Source organism: Oncorhynchus mykiss, chromosome 17, assembly GCF_057628025.1.
Source record: "Oncorhynchus mykiss isolate SJ-2025 chromosome 17, ASM5762802v1, whole genome shotgun sequence".
Classification (NCBI taxonomy): Eukaryota; Metazoa; Chordata; class Actinopteri; order Salmoniformes; family Salmonidae; genus Oncorhynchus; species Oncorhynchus mykiss.
The window spans coordinates 39,546,115-39,564,034 of NC_143038.1; the positions used below are offsets into that span (position 1 = coordinate 39,546,115).

Below are 17,920 nucleotides of genomic sequence, written 5' to 3' on the forward strand. Positions count from 1 at the left end.
CATAGGGCAGGTAGGGTACAGGCCGGTGATGATGGTGGACGATAATTCCAAGCAATAGTCAACAAAGAGCTATATGAAAGTTTAATGTACTTCTTAGGGCTAGGGGTCACGCAACTTCGGTGATACTGGAGGGCACACAATTCAAATAATCATAAATAATATGGATTTTAAACATTTAGGTACATATAAGTATCGTATATCGGCTGAAAGCTTAAATTCTTGTTAATCTAACTGCACTGTCCGATTTACAGTAGCCGTTACAGTGAAAACATGCCATGCGATTGTTTGAGGACGGCATCCTACATCAAAATATTTTTCCACGGGCACAGGTTTCATACATTCACAAATAACGATTAAATATTCACTTACTTTTTGAAATCCTTCCTCTGATTTGTCATCCCAAGGGTCCCAGCTATGACATGTAGTGTCGGTTTGTTAGATAAAATCCTTCTTTATAACCCAAAACGTTTAATTGGCAGCATCGATTTCAGTAATCTAGTCGTTCAACATGCAGAGAAAGGAATCTGAAAATCTACCACTAAACTTTGTTTCAACAAGTCAAAATACATTTCTATTTACTCCTCAGATACCCTAAAATGTAATTAAACTATAATATTAATTACAGAAAGAAGTATGTTCAATAGGAAACCGATTTTAGCAGGTACATATTGTCTTCATAGTGCGCACAAACACGAATTTCCAGGACTGTGTTTAGCCCCCTCAAGTCAATGTCTCCACGCCTTCAAGGCCTTGACGACAGCCAACAGCTCCCGGTCCCCCACATCATAGTTTTGCTCCGCCGGGCTGAGCTTCTTCGAGTGAAGGCACAGGGGCGGAGATTCGGTGGTGAACCCGAGCGCTGAGGGAGCACCGCTCCTATCCCAACCTCGGACGTGTACACCTCCACTATGAACGCCAAAGAGGGATCCGGATGGGCCAACACGGGAGCCAAGGTAAACAGAGCCCTCAGGTGACTAAAAGCCCTGTCCACCTCAGCTGACCACTGCAAGCGCACCAGGCCCCCCTTCAGCAGTGAGGTAATGGGAGCCGCCACCTGACCAAAACCCTGGATAAACCTCCGGTAGTAGTTGGCAAACCCTAAGAACCGCTGCACCTCCTTTACCGTGGTGGGAGTCGGCCAATTACGCACAGCTGCAATGCGGTCACTCTCCATCTCCACCCCTGAAGTGGAAATGCGATACCCTAGGAAGGAGACGGACTGTTGGAAGAACAGGAATTTCTCAGCCTTGACGTACAGGTCATGCTCCAACAGGCGACCAAGCACTCTGCGCACCAGGGACACATGCTCAGCGCGTGTAGCGGAGTATATCAAAATGTCATCAATATACACCACTACACCCTGCCCGTGCAGGTCCCTGAAAATCTTGTCTACAAAGGCTTGGAAGACTGATGGCACATTCATCAACCGGTACGGCATGACGAGGTACTCATAGTGCCCAGAGGTGGTACTGAAAGCCGTCTTCCACTCGTCTCCCTCTCTGATACGCACCAGGTTGTAAGCGCTCCTGAGATCTAGTTTGTTGAAGAAGCTTTCCCCGTGCATTGACTCAATCGCCATGGTAAAAAGAGGTAGCGGGTAACTGTACCTCACCGTGATCTGATTTAGGCCTTGGTAGTCAATACACGGGCGCAGACCTCCCTCCTTCTTCACAAAAAATAAATTTGAGGAGGCGGGTGAAGTGGAGGACCGAATGTACCCCTGACGCAGGGATTCGGAGACATATGTTTCCATAGCCTCCGTCTCCACCTGTGAGAGGGGATACACATGACTCCTGGGAAGTGCAGCGTCTACCAGGAGGTCTATCGCACAATCGCCCTGTCGATGAGGTGGTAATTGAGTCGCCTTCTGTTTGGAGAAGGCGAGAGCCAAATCGGCATATTCAGGGGGGGATGCGCACGGTGGAGACCTGGTCTGGACTCTCCACCGTTGTAGCACCAACGGAAACCCCTAAACACCTACCTGAGCACTCTCGTGACCACCCCGTGAGAGCCCTCTGTGGCCAAGAAACAGTGGGGTTATGACAAGCTAACCAGGGTAGGCCCAGCACCACGGGAAACGCAGGAGAGTCAATGAGGAAGAGACTAATTCTCTCCGTATGACCCCCCTTCGTCACCATGCCCAAAGGCGCGGTGACCTCCTTAATCAACCCTGACCCTAATGATCGACTATCTAATGCATGAACGGGGAAGGGCACATCCACGGGAACGATGGGGATCCCTAAACTATAGGCTAAAGCTCTATCAATAAAATTCCCAGCCTCGCCTGAATCGATGAGCGCCTTATGCTGGGAATGCGGGGAAAACTCAGGAAACGTGACAGACACAAACATATGAACAACAGAGGGCTCTGGGTGAGAGTGGTGCCAGCTCACCTGGGGTGACTCCAGAGCGCCCTGCCTGCTGCCTTTCTTCCCATAGGAACCAACCCGGCACAGACCGGCAGTGTGACCTCTGAGGCCACAGATGGTACACGAGCGTGAACCCCCTCCGGTCTCCCTGTGCACCGCCCCTCCCAGCTCCATGGGTATTGGAGAGGGAGTGCGGGAGGATGGAACCACCAGACCCCGATCTGAACGTCCGCGAGTAGCCAGCAGGTTGTCCAGCCGGATGGACAGGTCCAGCTCCCGACAGACATCCTCGCTCAGACTGCAGAGGTAATGGTCGATCAGGGCCCTGTTGTTCCATCCCTCACCGGCAGCCAGGGTCCTAAACTCCAGGGCGAACTCCTGGGCGCTCCTCGTCTCCTGCCTCAGATGGTAGAGGCGCTCACCCGCCACTCTACCCTCGGGCGGGTGGTCGAAGACTGCCCGGAAATGGCGGGTCCTCAAACTGGTTCAACGCCGCATCTCCCTTTCTCCACATGGCGTTGGCCCACTCCAGGGCTCTCCCGGTGAGGCACGAGACGAGGGCGGACACCCTCCTATGGTCCGATGGAGCCGGGTGGACGGTGGTTAGATAGAGGTCTAACTGCAACATGAACCCCTGACAGTTCGCAGCCCTCCCGTCGTACTCCTGGGGCAAGGAGAGACGGATCCCACTGGGTTTAGGCGGGAAATGGGCACTCAGGGGAGACCCCGGTTGTGCTGGTGGAGGCGCTGGAAAAACTCCCTGTCTCTCCCAGTGGTCCATTTTCTGGACAATGTGATCCATGGCGGCGCCAAGATGGTAGAGCATAACTGCATGCTTCTGGACGCGCTCCTCCACCTCAATGGTCGGCATACCCTCTACTGCGGACTCTATAGTTATGGTCGGAGATTCTGTAATGGGTGCGTGTCGGTGGCAGGGAAGTCAGGGAAAGAAAAATAACTTGGTATAAACGGAGTCGTTTAATAAAACTCCAAAAACCCAAATATACAAAAAATAATATAAGTGGGTACAAAACCCATCGCACACCGACACATGACTTGCACATAACATACAATAGAACAATCTACGACAAGGACATGAGGGGAAACAGAGGGTTAAATACACAACATGTAATTGATGGGATTAGAACCGGGTGTGAAGGAAGACAAGACAAAACCATGGAAAATGAAAAAGGGATCAGCGATGGCAAGAAAGTCGGTGACGTCGACTGCCGAACACCGCCCGAACAAGGAGAGGGACCGACTTCGGCGGAAGCTGTGACATAAACTTTATAATGCTTTTGAATGACACTTCCTAATGACAATTCTCGGTATAAGAACATTTGTAAAATACCGGGAAAATGTTCAACCCTAGCGAGGATGGAGGACATTCGTGGCAGGTGTGCCATCTATATAACTCTATGGCAAGGTATTTATATGGTCAGGTTCGAGGGTGCCTTCTTTCAATCTGGGTCCTTCACTCAGACAGGATTGAGTAGTTGAGCACGACGAACAACCAGTGTGCATCATTGAAATGTGAGTACAGTCCTTTATCTTATAGAAGAGGATAAGAAGAGGATTCCTGTAACATTGTTTGTTTTGTATAGTTGACAGTCAGTCAAACAGCCATTTTGAGTCAATTGATCTGTTCTCCCTGCTACTTGTGTTAATGGAGACATTAATAATTGTTGCTGTTATTGTGCATTGCTTTGTTAATTTAACTAGGCCTGCTTAATGGCTATACTTACTACTTTTGTTAGCTTTTTATTGTCTGTTTGCTTGCAATGCTATGCTATGTAGCCATTAATAAATTAGCCTGCAATAGCTTCGGTCTACTATGCCGCCGCATGCTATTGCACCCCCTTTCTGGCCATTCATGCAGAACGTTACCAATTTATATGCTTAATGCAATTGCATATTGTAACACAAAAATGTTCTATGGCTTTCGGCATTAGCATCGAACAGCCCCCGTGATATGCAACTTTTCAGGGAAGCTAGAAACCATTATACACAGGCAGTTAGAAAAGCCAAGGCTAGCTTCTTCAAGCAGAAATTGGCTTCCTGCAACACAAACTCAAGAAAAAGTCCCAAGGAGAATAAGAACACCTCCTCCCAGCTGCCCACTGCACTGAAGATAGGAAACACTGTCACCACCGATAAATCCACTATAATTGAGAATTTCAACAAGCAGTTTTCTACGGCTGGCCATGCTTTCCACCTGGCTACCCCTGCTCCGGTCAACAGCACTGCACTCCCCACAGCAACTCGCCCAAGCCTTCCCCATTTCTCCTTCTCCCAAATCCAGTCAGCTGATGTTCTGAAAGAGCTGCAAAATCTGGACCCCTACAAATCAGCCGGGCTAGACAATCTTGACCCTTTCTTTCTAAAATTATAGGCTGAAATTGTTGCCACCCCTATTACTAGCCTGTTCAACCTCTCTTTCATGTCGTCTGAGATTCCCAAAGATTGGAAAGCAGCTGCAGTCATCCCCCTCTTGACCCAAACTGCTACAGACCTATATCTATCCTACCCTGCCTTTCTAAAGTCTTCGAAAGCCAAGTCAACAAACAGATTACCGACCATTTCGAATCCCACCATACCTTCTCCGCTATGCAATCTGGTCTCGGAGCTGGTCATGGGTGCACCTAAGCCACGCTCAAGGTCCTAAACGATATCTTAACCGCCATCGATAAGAAACAATACTGTGCAGCCATATTCATTGACCTGGCCAAGGCTTTCGACTCTGTTAATCACCACATCATCATCGGCAGACTCGACAGCCTTGGTTTCTCAAATGATTGCCTCGCCTGGTTCACCAACGACTTCTCTGAAAGAGTTCAGTGTGTCAAATCGGAGGGTCTGTTGTCCGGGCCTCTGGCAGTCTCTATGGGAGTGCCACTGGATTCAATTCTTGGATCGACTCTCACATCAATGATGTCGCTCTTGCTGCTGGTGAGTCTCTGATCCACCTCTTTGCAGACGACACCATTCTGTATACTTCTGGCCCTTCTTTGGACACTGTGTTAACAACACTCCAGGCGAGCTTCAATGGCATACAACTCTCCTTCCGTGGCCTCCAAATTCTCTTGAATACAAGTAAAACTAAATGCATGCTCTTCAACCGATCGCTGCCTGCACCTGCCAGCCTGTCCAACATCACTACTCTGGACGGTTCTGACTTAGAATATATGGACAACTACAAATACCTAGGTTTCTGGTTAGACTGTAAACTCTCCTTCCAGACTCACATCAAACATCTCCAATCCAAAGTTAAATCTAGAATTGGCTTCCTATTTCGCAACAAAGCATCCTTCACCCATGCTGCCAAACATATCCGTGTAAAACTGACCATCCTACCGATCCTCGACTTCGGCGATGTCATTTACAAAATAGCCTCCAATACCCTACTCAATAAATTGGATGCAGTCTATCACAGTGCCATCCGTTTTGTTACCAAAGCCCCATATACTACCCACCACTGCGACCTGAACACTCTCGTTGGCTGGCCCTCACTTCATACTCATTGCCAAACCCACTGGCTCCAAGTCATCTACAGGACCCTGCTAGGTAAAGTCCCCCCTTATCTCAGCTCGCTGGTCACCATAGCAGCACCAACCTGTAGCACACGCTCCAGCAGGTATATCTCTCTGGTCATCCCCAAAACACATTTTTCCTTTGGCCGCCTCTCCTTCCAGTTCTCTGCTGCCAATGACTGGAACAAACTACAAAGAACTCTGAAACTGGAAACACCCATCTCCCTCACTAGCTTTAAGCACCAGCTGTCAGAGCAGCTCACATATTACTGCACCTGTACATAGCCCATCTATAATTTAGCCCAAACAACTACCTCTTTCCCTACTGTATTTATTTATTTATTTTGCTCCTTTGCACCCCATTATTTCTCTCTACTTTGCACATTCTTCCACAGCCAATCAACCATTCCAGTGTTTTACTTGCTATATTGTATTTACTTCGCCACCATGGCCTTTTTTTGCCTTTACCTCCCTTATCTCACCTCACTTGCTCACATTGTATATAGACTTATTTTTCTACTGTATTATTGACTGTATGTTTGTTTTACTCCATGTGTAACTCTGTATGTGTCGAACTTCTTTGCTTTATCTTGGCCAGGTCGCAATTGTAAATGAGAACTTGTTCTCAACTTGCCTACCTGGTTAAATAAAGGTGAAATAAAAATAAATACACAATTGCCATTAACAGCTGATTCATTGTATTATCATTACTATTATTGCTCGTTATTGTTTGCACCTTTCTGTGTCTCCTTTTAGATCCATACAAAGTCAACCAAGTCAAGTCAAGACTCATGTTAACAACTTTCAATCATTCCCTACCATGTATCGTCTCCAATACCTGAATCTATAAAGACTCTTAAACTGAACTGCATCTCTGCCTCTGCCTGCTCTTTTAACTGGAGTCCCACAGTAGCTGGGCATCACCATAACCCTCACCTCAACCTTGATCCGTTATGATCTTATAACTGAAGAATATTGTGACAGGCTAGGAACTAACGTTTTGGTCAGTGTTTCCCTGGGCACAATTATTAGGGAGAAATGCAGGAAATGTATAAAAGCACCCATTGGTCATGTTCAGGTGAGTGCATTGTTCCTGGAAAGTTCTTTGTTTGTATAGGCTGTGCAATGTTGCTGGTTTTTTTCTGTGAACAACCATTTTGTGACCATACTGTCTTGAAGAAATGTTTGTGTGGTTGATTGTGTTGAGTTTGACCATCAGTGAGTTTATTCACCTGTGACAATATTCAAGAGAATCATTATGTAAAGCAACTACAACGACATACTTTCATTTCAGCTGGTTTGAGGTCCAGGCAGTTTACTGGCAGTGCCCTGCAATAAGGCGACTGTCTTTAGTCATTTGTGTTTCTAAAATATTGGTTTATGTAAATGCATTTATTTTCTACCATCCAAATTAGTGTTTGTAACTTGGTCAGCTGAATCTCTGTGAAAGCACTGTTATATTTCAGCAAGTTGTCTAGTGGAAGTAACAGATCTAAGTCATTTTGGTGTACTCTTAATGTGTTATTTCTGTGTCAAACGAGCAAACCTAATCCTCTAAGCGTCAAACTTTGTTTGTTCTTTATCTGCCTCGGCACTGTTTCTCTTTAATGGGCATCGAACCTGTCTGATGTATTAAATAATATATTGTTGCATTGCTCAGAGCTGTTGACCCAACTCAATAGGTGTCCTGTCACGAACCTGTGTCTGTAGTTGAGGCGTTCCCCTCATTAAACCGTAACTGGCGTAGTCTGGTAGTTCTGCCATTTTAGCTAATGCTAGTACTACAGTCATGTACGCAGTCATGACTGTAGTCAAATACTACAGTCATGTACGCAAACAACTACAGTAAATACTGAAACACTATAGTGAATACTACAATAAAGTCTGCAAAAATACTAGTGAATAATATGGTATACTACAATCATGTCTGCAACACCTCTACAGTGAATACTTCAGCAAAAACACAACAGTGAATGCTATTGTATCTAGTACTACAGTATTTAGACCATAGTATTTTTTTCATGTGGGCTGCCTTGATCTCATAATGGCTTGTATGGCATAATTAAATAAAACAATATACCAAGGCAAGAAAAAGTATGTGAACCATTTGGAATTACCTGGATTTCTGCATAAATTGGTCATCAAATTTAATCTGATCTTCATCCAAGTCACAACAATAGACCAACATAGTGTGCTTAAACTAATAACACACAAATTATTTTATTTTTCTTGTCTATATTGAATACAGAATTTAAACATTCACAGTGTAGGTTGGAAAAAGAACCCCTAGGCTAATGACTTCTCCAAAAGCTAATTGGAGTCAGGAGTCAAACTGGAGTCCAATCAATGAGACGAGATTGGAGATATTGTTTAGAGCTGCCTTGCCCTATAAAAACACTCACAAAATTTGAGTTTGCTATTCACAAGAAGCATTGCCTGATGTGACCCATGCCTCGAACAAAAGATCTCAGAAGACCAAAGATTAAGAATTGTTGACTTGCATAAAGCTGGAAAGGCTTACAAAAGTATCTCTAAAAGCCTTGATGTTCATCAGTCCACGATAAGAAAAATTGTTTATAAATGGAAAAAGTTCAGCACTGTTGCTACTCTCCCTAGGAGTGGCCGTCCTGCCGAGATGACTGCAAGAGCACAGTGCAGTATGCTCAACGAGGTTTAGAAGAATCCTAGAGTGTCAGCTAAAGACTTACAGAAATCTCTGGAACATGCTAACATCTGTTGATGAGTCTACGATACGTAAAACACTGAACAAGAATGGTGTTCATGGGAGGACACCACAGAAGAAGCCACTGCTGTTAAAAAAAACTAAGCTGCACTTCCCAAGTTTGCAAAAGTGCACCTGGATATTCCACAGTGCTACTGGCAAAATATTCTGTGGACAGATGACACTACAGTTCAGTTGTTTGGAAGGAACACACAACACTATATGTGGAGAAAAAAAGGCACAGCACACCATAATCAATACCTCATCCCAACTGTAAAGTATGGTGGAGGGAGCATCATGGTTTGGGGCTGCTTTGCTGCCTCAGGGCCTGGACAGCTTGCTATCATCGACGGAAAAATGAATTCCCAAGTTTATCAAGACATTTTGCAGGAGGCTGTTAGGCTATCTGTCCGCCTAATAGAAGCTCGACAGAAGTTAGGTGATGGAACAGGACAACGACTCAAAACACAGAAGTAAATCAACAACAGAAGGGCTTCAACAGAAGAAAATGTGCCTTCTGGAATGGCCCAAACAGAGTCCTGACCTCAACCCGATTGAGATGCTGTGGCATGACCTCAAGAGAGCAGTTCACACCAGACATCCCAATAATATTGCTGAACCTAAATAGTTTTGTAAAGAGGAATGGCCCAAAATTCCTCCTGACCGTTGTGCAGATCTCATACGCAACTACAGAAAGCAATTGGTTGAGGTTATTGCTGCCAAAGGAGGGTCAACCAGTTAATAAATCCAAGGATTCACATACTTTTTCGGTGTGAACCGTGTTTACATTGTGTGAACAATAAAGACATGAAAACGTAGATATTTTTTTGTGTTATTAGTTTACGCAGACTGTGTTTGTCTATTGTTGTGACCTAGATGATGATCAGAGGAAATTTTATGACCAATTTATGCAGAAATCTAGGTATTTCCAAAGGGCTCACATACTTTTTCTTGCCACTGTATCTACCTTTATGTGGATTCTCATGTCACTGAGCTTAATCCTCAGAAGCAACTGTTGGAATATTCAGAGTTTGTGGTTTCTGCTTGTCCATGGTGTCAGCCCTAGCTATGGAAACACAATTTCCCTAGTATAACACCAGGTTTTAAGCCCATGGTAAGTCTGCCCATACTAGTGTTGCAAAGGAAAAAGGCCATGAAATACAATTTTTTGTGGAGATCATTTTCAAGTTCTCTCCCTCCCCCTCCCACCTTCCCTTTGCTTACCTCCTCTGTGTCCACATTTGCTTCCTCTTCTTCATCCACCTTCTCCATCCTATTCTCTGGGGTGGGGACTACCCACTCTATGTTCCCCTCGGCTGGGTGAGATTTGACGTTGAGTGCTTCCTGGGTGTTAACAACGGTTTTCTGGAGGCCCAGTAACCTTCCAGGGGAAGATGTCTCATCCTGGGCACAGTCGGCGAGGAGCCTGGTCTGAGACCCCCACCTCCCGAGCTTGATGGAGAAATTATCATTGACCACCTCGAGAAGAGGTTTCTCCTCTTTGTTAGAAAAGCTGTAGACCACCTTGATGTGAGGATGCTCCTCATCCTTCAGTATGGGTTCTATGATGGGGATGGTAGGGGAACGAGAAGGAAGCTCTGGCTTGGGAGAGTGGTCAGATTCAAGAGTGATCAATTGGACTGGGGACTCTACTTGTTCTTTCTCCCTCTCTTCCTCTCTTTGTCTTTCTCTTGCCTGCTCTTTTTCTCTCTGTCTCTCATCTTCCTTCATCTTTTCCTCCTCTCTCTTTCTTTCCCTTTTCCTCTCCTCTTCTATAAGTTTTTCCCTGTCCTCCTCTTCTACTCTAAACATCTCCCTCTCTTCTTCCTCTCTCAGTATCTCCTTTTCCCTCTCTAGTTCTATCTGTCTTTCTGTCTCCCTCTCTTCTTTCCTCCTCTCCCTCTCTTCTTCCTCTCTCAGTATCTCCTTTTCCCTCTCAAGTTCTGTCTTTCTCTCTCCTTCTCTACTTCTTTCCTCGTGTTCTCCCTCTCTTCGTCCTCTCTCTGTCTCTCCCTATCCCGCTCCTCCCCTCTTTGTCTTTCTCTCTCCCTATCCTCTTCTTTCCTCCTCTCCCTCTCTTCTTCCTCTCTCAGTATCTCCTTTTCCCTCTCAAGTTCTATCTGTCTTTCTCTCTCCTTCTCTACTTCTTTCCTCGTGTTCTCCCTCTCTTCGTCCTCTCTCTGTCTCTCCCTATCCCACTCCTCCCCTCTTTGTCTTTCTCTCTCCCTATCCTCTTCCTTCCTCTTTCTCTCCCTCTCTCTCTCCTCCCTCTGTCTCTGTATATCCCGTTCCCTCTCTATTTCTCTTTGTCTTTCTCTCCCCTCTTCTTTCATCTTTCTCTCTTCTTTCTCGCTCCGTCTCTCCCTTTCCTTTTCTTTTTCCACTTTTGTTTGTCTTTCTATCTCTAACTCAACTTCTTGTTTCCTCTCTTTCTCCCTCTCCTTCTCTGCTTGTCTCTCTTCTAGCTCCAGCTGTTTAAGTTTTTCCTCCTCTTGCACCTTGGTCTCCATATCTTTCTCTATTTGATCAATCACTAGCTCTTGTTTTTTCCCTCCATCTTCCATCCGAAGAAGTCTTCCTACTGGTTTGTAGAGTGGCACCTGGGCCCCCTTCTCCTCTCCCTCCTCTTCCTCATCTTCTATCTCCTCACTATTAACCTTTATCCCAGAACGTCCTGAGCGACATAGGGTGGAAGCCTTGTCCTCTCGGGGAGCTAGCTGAACGCTTTCGCTCGTCGCCAATGACCCCCCAGTGACACTCAACACACAGTGAACTCTGCCAGGGATTGGTTGAGGGGCAACATCCACCCTCTGATTGGATGCCTGAACAGGAGGTGTGTCTAATGCCCAGTCTTTAATTCGCTGTTTCACACCCCCAGAACCGTCTGCTTGTTTAATTGGACCAGGAACTTCCTCCCTCTTGGTCAGAGGCTCTGGCCTCGAGGAGGAGTCCAGCAGCAAACTGATCCTCCGTTGTATGCTGAACACTTTCTCTTCTCCTGTCTCCTTTACCCCTTCTCCAAACCTCTCTTCCTTCAGCGGTGCTGAGTGCTTGAGTCTGCGCTCCGGGTCAGACGGTGTCTCTGGTGAATCTGTTATCTTCTCTTCCTCCTTGGTCTTGAGGACCGACACTTTGAGGACTGCAGTCTCTCTCTTGGTCGCCTGTTCCTGCTTCTGGTTGTTTTCTTTGGCTGGTGGCTGTGAGGGGCACGAGAGGCCGGCCGACTCAAACCTGGAGGTGAGCCCCATGGACAGCCGCTTCCTGCATCCTCCCCAGCGGGCTGTCTGATCCTCCACGGCGTGACATCTGACGATCGCAGAGGTGAGCTCGCTCACAGTGTCTTCAGACTGGGGTTGAAGGGGAGCAGAGGTGACCGATGGTAATGGTACAGCCTCAGTTCCAGTAGCGGAGTGGCCTGAATCAGAGTTGCCATGTTCATCCAGTTCAGATTCACTGACTTGATTTGCCTCCGAGGTTCCAGTTCGGTCAGATATGGTACTAGCCGGTGGCTCAGATGTTGGGGCAGTAAGGGAGCTGGATGTGGAAAGAGCAGCGTGGTTTTGTTCAGTGGTGTGGGTTGAGTCAGTGTGGGGTGTTGTGGCTGAAGGAGCTTTGAGAGCATTGGTCGGTTCAGGTGTCATGGTGCTCTCTGTAACGTGTTTCACAGCTCCGCTTGAGTCAGACACAGGGCCACTGATAGGCTGATTAGGCTCCGGTTTTCTGGAGGTAGTGGGTGTAGTGGAAGTGGTCTGAGACGGCTGTGGAGTCCTTGTGAGTGTCTTTGGGGCTAGGATGGAGCGTAGGGTGGTGTTCCTCTGCAGTGAGAAGGGTTTGGGAGTCAGGCGAGGTTTGGGGCCGGGCACAGGTTTGAAGCCAGCCCCTCTTGCTTGGCCCACCTCACCAGAGGCAATGTCCATACGAGCTGCCATGCCCTCACTTCGTTCTTGAGAAGAGAAAAACCGAAGGGAGGAGTGGAGAATGGGTGGAAAAGGAGAATGGTGGGGAGAAAGGGAGAGGTGAGCAGGGGAGGAGAAGGGACAGAAGGGGAGGGAGAGGAAGAAGTGAACAGAGAGGCGAGAAGAAGAAAGGCCCTTTTAGGCTACTGGTGCTACATGAAGCCAGGAAGAAAACAAATAATTTCCTTTACTTCACATTTAGCTGTCACTCTGCTCTCTGACAAATACTTTCACCATAACGTATCACTTTCACATATTCTGGTGATACTCTGGGTTAAAAGCCAGTCGGTTTGGCTCTAAGGCCAAGCTAGAAGAGGCTGGTTGGATTAGATTTTTACAGAGGAAAAATACCTACCTCTAAAACTAAACGCTGAGTGAGACATACTACAAGCTACCTCTTACACCGCAACTGAACAGTATTATTGTTATGTCAGTCAAATAAATGTCAATGGACTGACTGTTGTTTACATTTTGTTTGACATCCAATTCTACATTATGTACAACACCACACCACTGAACAAAACCACGCTGCTCTTTCCACATACAGCTCCCTTACTGCCCTAACATCTAGGCCACCGGCTAGTACCATATCTGACCGAACTGGAACCTCGGAGGCAAATCAAGTCAGTGAATCTGAACTGGATGAACATGGCAACTCTGATTCAGGCCACTCACTTATTTTTGTGAGGGATTTGCCACCAAATGCAAACCTTTAGCACTATATTGACTTAAAGATGATAAATCGTATACTTATGATCACTTGAAATACGGGGATTGTCTACAAAAAGTGCTGTTGCAAAAAGTGCTGTTGCTTAAATAAACATCCCACTGGGCAAAAACTGGTTGAATCAACGTTGTTTCCACGTCATTTCAACAATATAAAATTGCTGTAATGACATTGAATCAATGTTGAAAACTGATTGTATTTGCTAAATGTTATCAACATAAGGGAATATAGCATTTTTTTATCACCCAACTTTTAGCCTAAATACAATGGCATGGTCATTTTTGGTTGATTTCAAGTTGAATTCACGTTAGTTGATAACTCAACCAAATGTAAATCAAAAATAGACGTTGAACTGACATCTTTGCCCAGTGAGATACTGTTCCTTGGCCTGATATTCATGATCTAGGGCTCTATTCAATCTGTAAACTAAAGAATGACAGATTGCGCGCTATACATTTGTATAATTACATTTCCGATTGAGATGACATATGCAGCGTTTACAGTGAATGCAGTCTTCGCTAATGCAAGAACATTGCCTTTAAATTGAAATCTTGCCGTAATGCTGAACTTCCGTGATACGGATTTAATAGAGCCCTTAATCTCAAATCCAAATAGCTTTTAATTTTTTTTATTTTTATCTCTGATTGATACTACGATAGCTGATTGCACAAAATATCTATACTATAAAGTTGTTTGAGTTGTTTAAAGGAAGCTGTTCTGATTTTTAACCATACTTAGATTGACACTAGTGAGTCAAGACAGGTTGTTTGGTTGATTTGTGAGTGATGTCATCTAAATTTGAATGGAACAAAACACAAATGTGTCCCAGTTGCATGTTGTACATCCTGTCTGGTCTTTCCTGTCAGCTGTCAGAGTGTAGTATAAACCAGTCCAACCACACACCACTGCTCCACATATGAAGCTCTTTAAAATCATGTGAGGAGCTCCAAGGTCTGACTGGGAGGCAAAGGGTTGGCGTTCCAAATGGCACTCTAATTCCCTATAAAGTGCACTACTTTTGAGCCCTATGGGACTAGCCCTTTCTAGCCCCGTCATAATAGTAGTGGCACTCAGGGCTCTCATCAATCAACCGGGTTTCCACTTTTAAGGACAGGATAGGTTTCAATTGAATAGGACTCTTGTCACATAGTTAGATACGATCTATTGGTAAATGTTTGCAACATAATCACTTGTTGTTGCAAACAAATGGTGACTGTCACCATTTTCTGACAAATACTTAGCAGCCAATTCTGATATTGGCATTATCTATGATCAAATCAATTCAAATTGTATTGGTCACATACACGTGTTTAGCAGATGTTATCGCGGGTGTAGCAAAATGCTTTTCTGTTTCTAGCTCTGACAGTGCAGTAATATCTAACAAGTAACATCTAACAATTTCACAACATATACCCAATACACACAAATCTAAGTAAAGGAATGGAATTAAAAATATATAAATAAATGGACGAGCAATGTCAGAGCGGCATCTACTAAAATACAGTAGAATAGAATACAGTATATACCTATGAGATGAGTAATGCAAAATATGTAAACATTATTAAAGTGACTAGTGTCCCATTTATTAAAGAGGCTTTAAAGTATATGTATATAGGCAGCAGCCTTTAATGTGCTAGTGGTCTGTTCCACCCCATGTAATAGATCCCAAAATATTCCTGTGTCAAATGTTGTTTATACTTCTTGTATTTGCAATTCCAAAACACCTGCAACTCAGTGTCCCCTAGTCTCAAAGTTGTATGTGTTTGCAGTCAGTCCACAAAAGAAAATACAAAAATACACTTTACCTGCCCGAGTCTATCCTTTGCAGACTGATGTTGAAGACGTGTTATTTTATACAGAACATATAACAAAGTTTAGCAACGTGCTAAACGTTTTTGGAAAATAATGGTTGGTTGTAAGAAAAACCAACGAAACAAACCCCGTGTTTGACTCTGTAACCTTCAGTTGGTGTTAATATGTGACCAATAAATGCAGCACACAATGACCTCACTGTGGTTGAACTCACGCAGTCTAATCTCTCCTTCACAGCAGGTAGAGAGCGGATAAACAGAGGCATATCAAAACCATAAAGGCGCTATAATAACAATCATATTATAAAAGTCCTGAAATGACCTCCTGCTATGTTGACTCCTGGTAGTGAAATAGCCCTTTTCCTTGTTGCATATCCCTAGCCTATAGTGACAAATTATATACTTAGAATCTACCTGTTTTGATAATGACTACGAGTCTTTTACTTTGAAAACATTTAAACCAAAAGGACCATTCTAGCCCGCTTAACGATAACGCAGCTGTTACTTATAGCTGTGACCAACTGACAAGTCAGATGTTTTATATGATAAGACTTCAAACTTCAGGATCTCCAGATTACAGCATGTGTGGAACAGACGCTGTTTGACAAATATGTCTCTCTCCAAAGTCATTCAACACAGATCCCACACAAGAACACTATTGTGCCACAGCGAACGATGGTCCGCAACAGTCCCTAGAGCGGCAGTCCAGACAGTCAAGCCTCGTGCACACCAACTGTATGTGTTTCGTCTTCTTCTTCAGTGATGTTTTAGGGCAGACTTCACTGGAAATAGTGTAAATCCAGAGAAATCCAAAAGGGAAATAAACTAAAACATTTAATCCACTAAAACATCAGCTTTTTACTTTACCCTAAATACACTCAGAGCCCTACTCTAGATCTGGTTGACCTGAGATAACGGAACCACAGAACACCACGCAGCTGCTCACCCATTACATCCTGCGTTCCCAAAAAGCGTTCATCTGCAGATACGATGATATTGATATTGAGTTCTTATCCACTCCTGCAGGGTAGTTTATCACCATAGCAATAAATGCCAAAACAAATCTACTTTCTTCACGACAAGGGTATCTGGATCCTGCACCTTGCGAACAGCAGCCACAGCACTGGACTGCAGTGACTCTACGGCAACAGAACCACTAGAACATTCTTTACCTTTTCTTGCTGTCGCGGCATAGGAGACACGCTTAACAGCTCTTATTTTAGCAATCTCAGGCTCCCTCACTCTTACAGGACATTCAGGGAACTCATGCGCATGCTTCCCACCACAATTGCGACATTCAACACCAAATAATCCCTCAAGTCATTATCTTTGCAAACACTTTACACATGCCCAAATACTTTTCAGTTGGAACACTGCAGTAACCGGGGGACAAATGCCCTCACAGGCTAACTCACATATCCCATCTTGACATGTGTGGAGCGACTCCTCATCAAATGACAATAACACAGACGTAGTCTCTATCATCTTTCCATTGAACATACACCTCAATCATTATGCCCCAAATACTCCAGGAATTTGTATCTTGATCTTCTCAGAGACTACAGAATCACACCCCTGATTGGTGCACTACTACGAAAATCTTGATTCTAGTGAGGCGAACATGCTCTCCTTTTGTTCTCCCGACAGAACAATTCTACAAAATTCCACTTCTGGTCACCCCGATAGATTCCACAGTACCCAAGACTTTCTTCACCATCTTGGCAACATCAAACAAATCTCCCAAGTACATCTTCTTATCCTCAAACCCCACTCCTAATACAAACTGTGAAGTAGTTGGTCCATGAGCAGTAGGATTACAAGACAGCGTTTTAAATGTGATTTTAGCACTCTTTACCCATCTTTTAGTGACTCTAGTCTATCCAGTATTCTCAGCACCTTCCTTCTCAATCTCATCTTTGCTAATTAACTCGGTATCCGTTTCCGCCATTCTCTCTAGCTCTCCTTTATACATATAAATTTGACACTACCGGTCAAAAGTTTTAGAACACCTACTCATTCAAGGGTTTTTCTTAATTTTTTACTATTTTCTACATTGTAGAATAATAGTGAATACATCAAAACTATGAAATAACACATATTGTCACGGATGTCGTCATGGAAATGACCGGACCAAGGTGCAGCGTGGTGAACGTACATTTTCCTTTATTTCTGTAAATGTCGCCAACAAAACAAGAAACAAAGAAACGACCGTGAAGCTTACTAGGGCTATAGTGCCACTAACAAAGATAACTACACACAAAACACAATGGAAAAAAGGCTGCCTAAGTATGATTCCCAATCAGAGACAACGATAAACAGCTGTCCCTGATTGAGAACCATACCCGGCCAAAACATAGAAACAGAAAACATAGAAATAAAGAAACTAGAATGCCCACCCTAGTCACACCCTGGCCTACCCAAAATAGAGAATAAAAGCCTCTCTATGCCCAGGGCGTGACAGGGTCAGGGTGGACATCCCTAACGGCGGCGGCTCTGGTGCGGGACGTAGACCCCCCCCTCCGCCTCTGGCTCCCCCCAGTTTGGTGGTGCCTCTGATGCGGGGACCCTCGCTGCTGGCCCCGGACTGGAGGCCCTTGTTGCCTGCCCCGGACTGGGGACCCTTGCTGCGGGCCCCGAACTGGGGACCCTCGCTGCCGGCTCTGGACTGGGGACCCTCGCTGCGGGCCCCGGACTGGGGACTGTCGCTGGAGGTCCCGGACTGGGGACCCTAGCTGCCGGCCCCAAACTGGGGACCCTAGCTGCCGGCCTCAGACTGGGGACCCTAGCTGCCGGCCTCAGACTGGG

The 17,920-nt window shown here is 45.2% G+C and overlaps 1 protein-coding gene across 1 annotated transcript in view; it reads right to left on the reverse strand.

The window, feature by feature from the left end:
• LOC110494129 (uncharacterized protein KIAA1671 homolog) overlaps positions 1–16,096 on the reverse strand; it is a 33,587-nt gene extending 17,491 nt beyond the window's left edge. The window contains exons 1-3 of the mRNA XM_021568896.3: positions 15,110–16,096; positions 10,657–12,564; positions 9,846–10,570 (exon numbers count right to left, since the gene is read on the reverse strand). Coding sequence (XP_021424571.3) covers positions 9,846–10,570; positions 10,657–12,550 — 2,619 coding nt within the window. The 5' untranslated portion in view covers positions 12,551–12,564; positions 15,110–16,096. The remainder of the gene's footprint in view (positions 1–9,845; positions 10,571–10,656; positions 12,565–15,109) is intronic.
• Between the last annotated feature and the right edge of the window lie 1,824 nt (positions 16,097–17,920).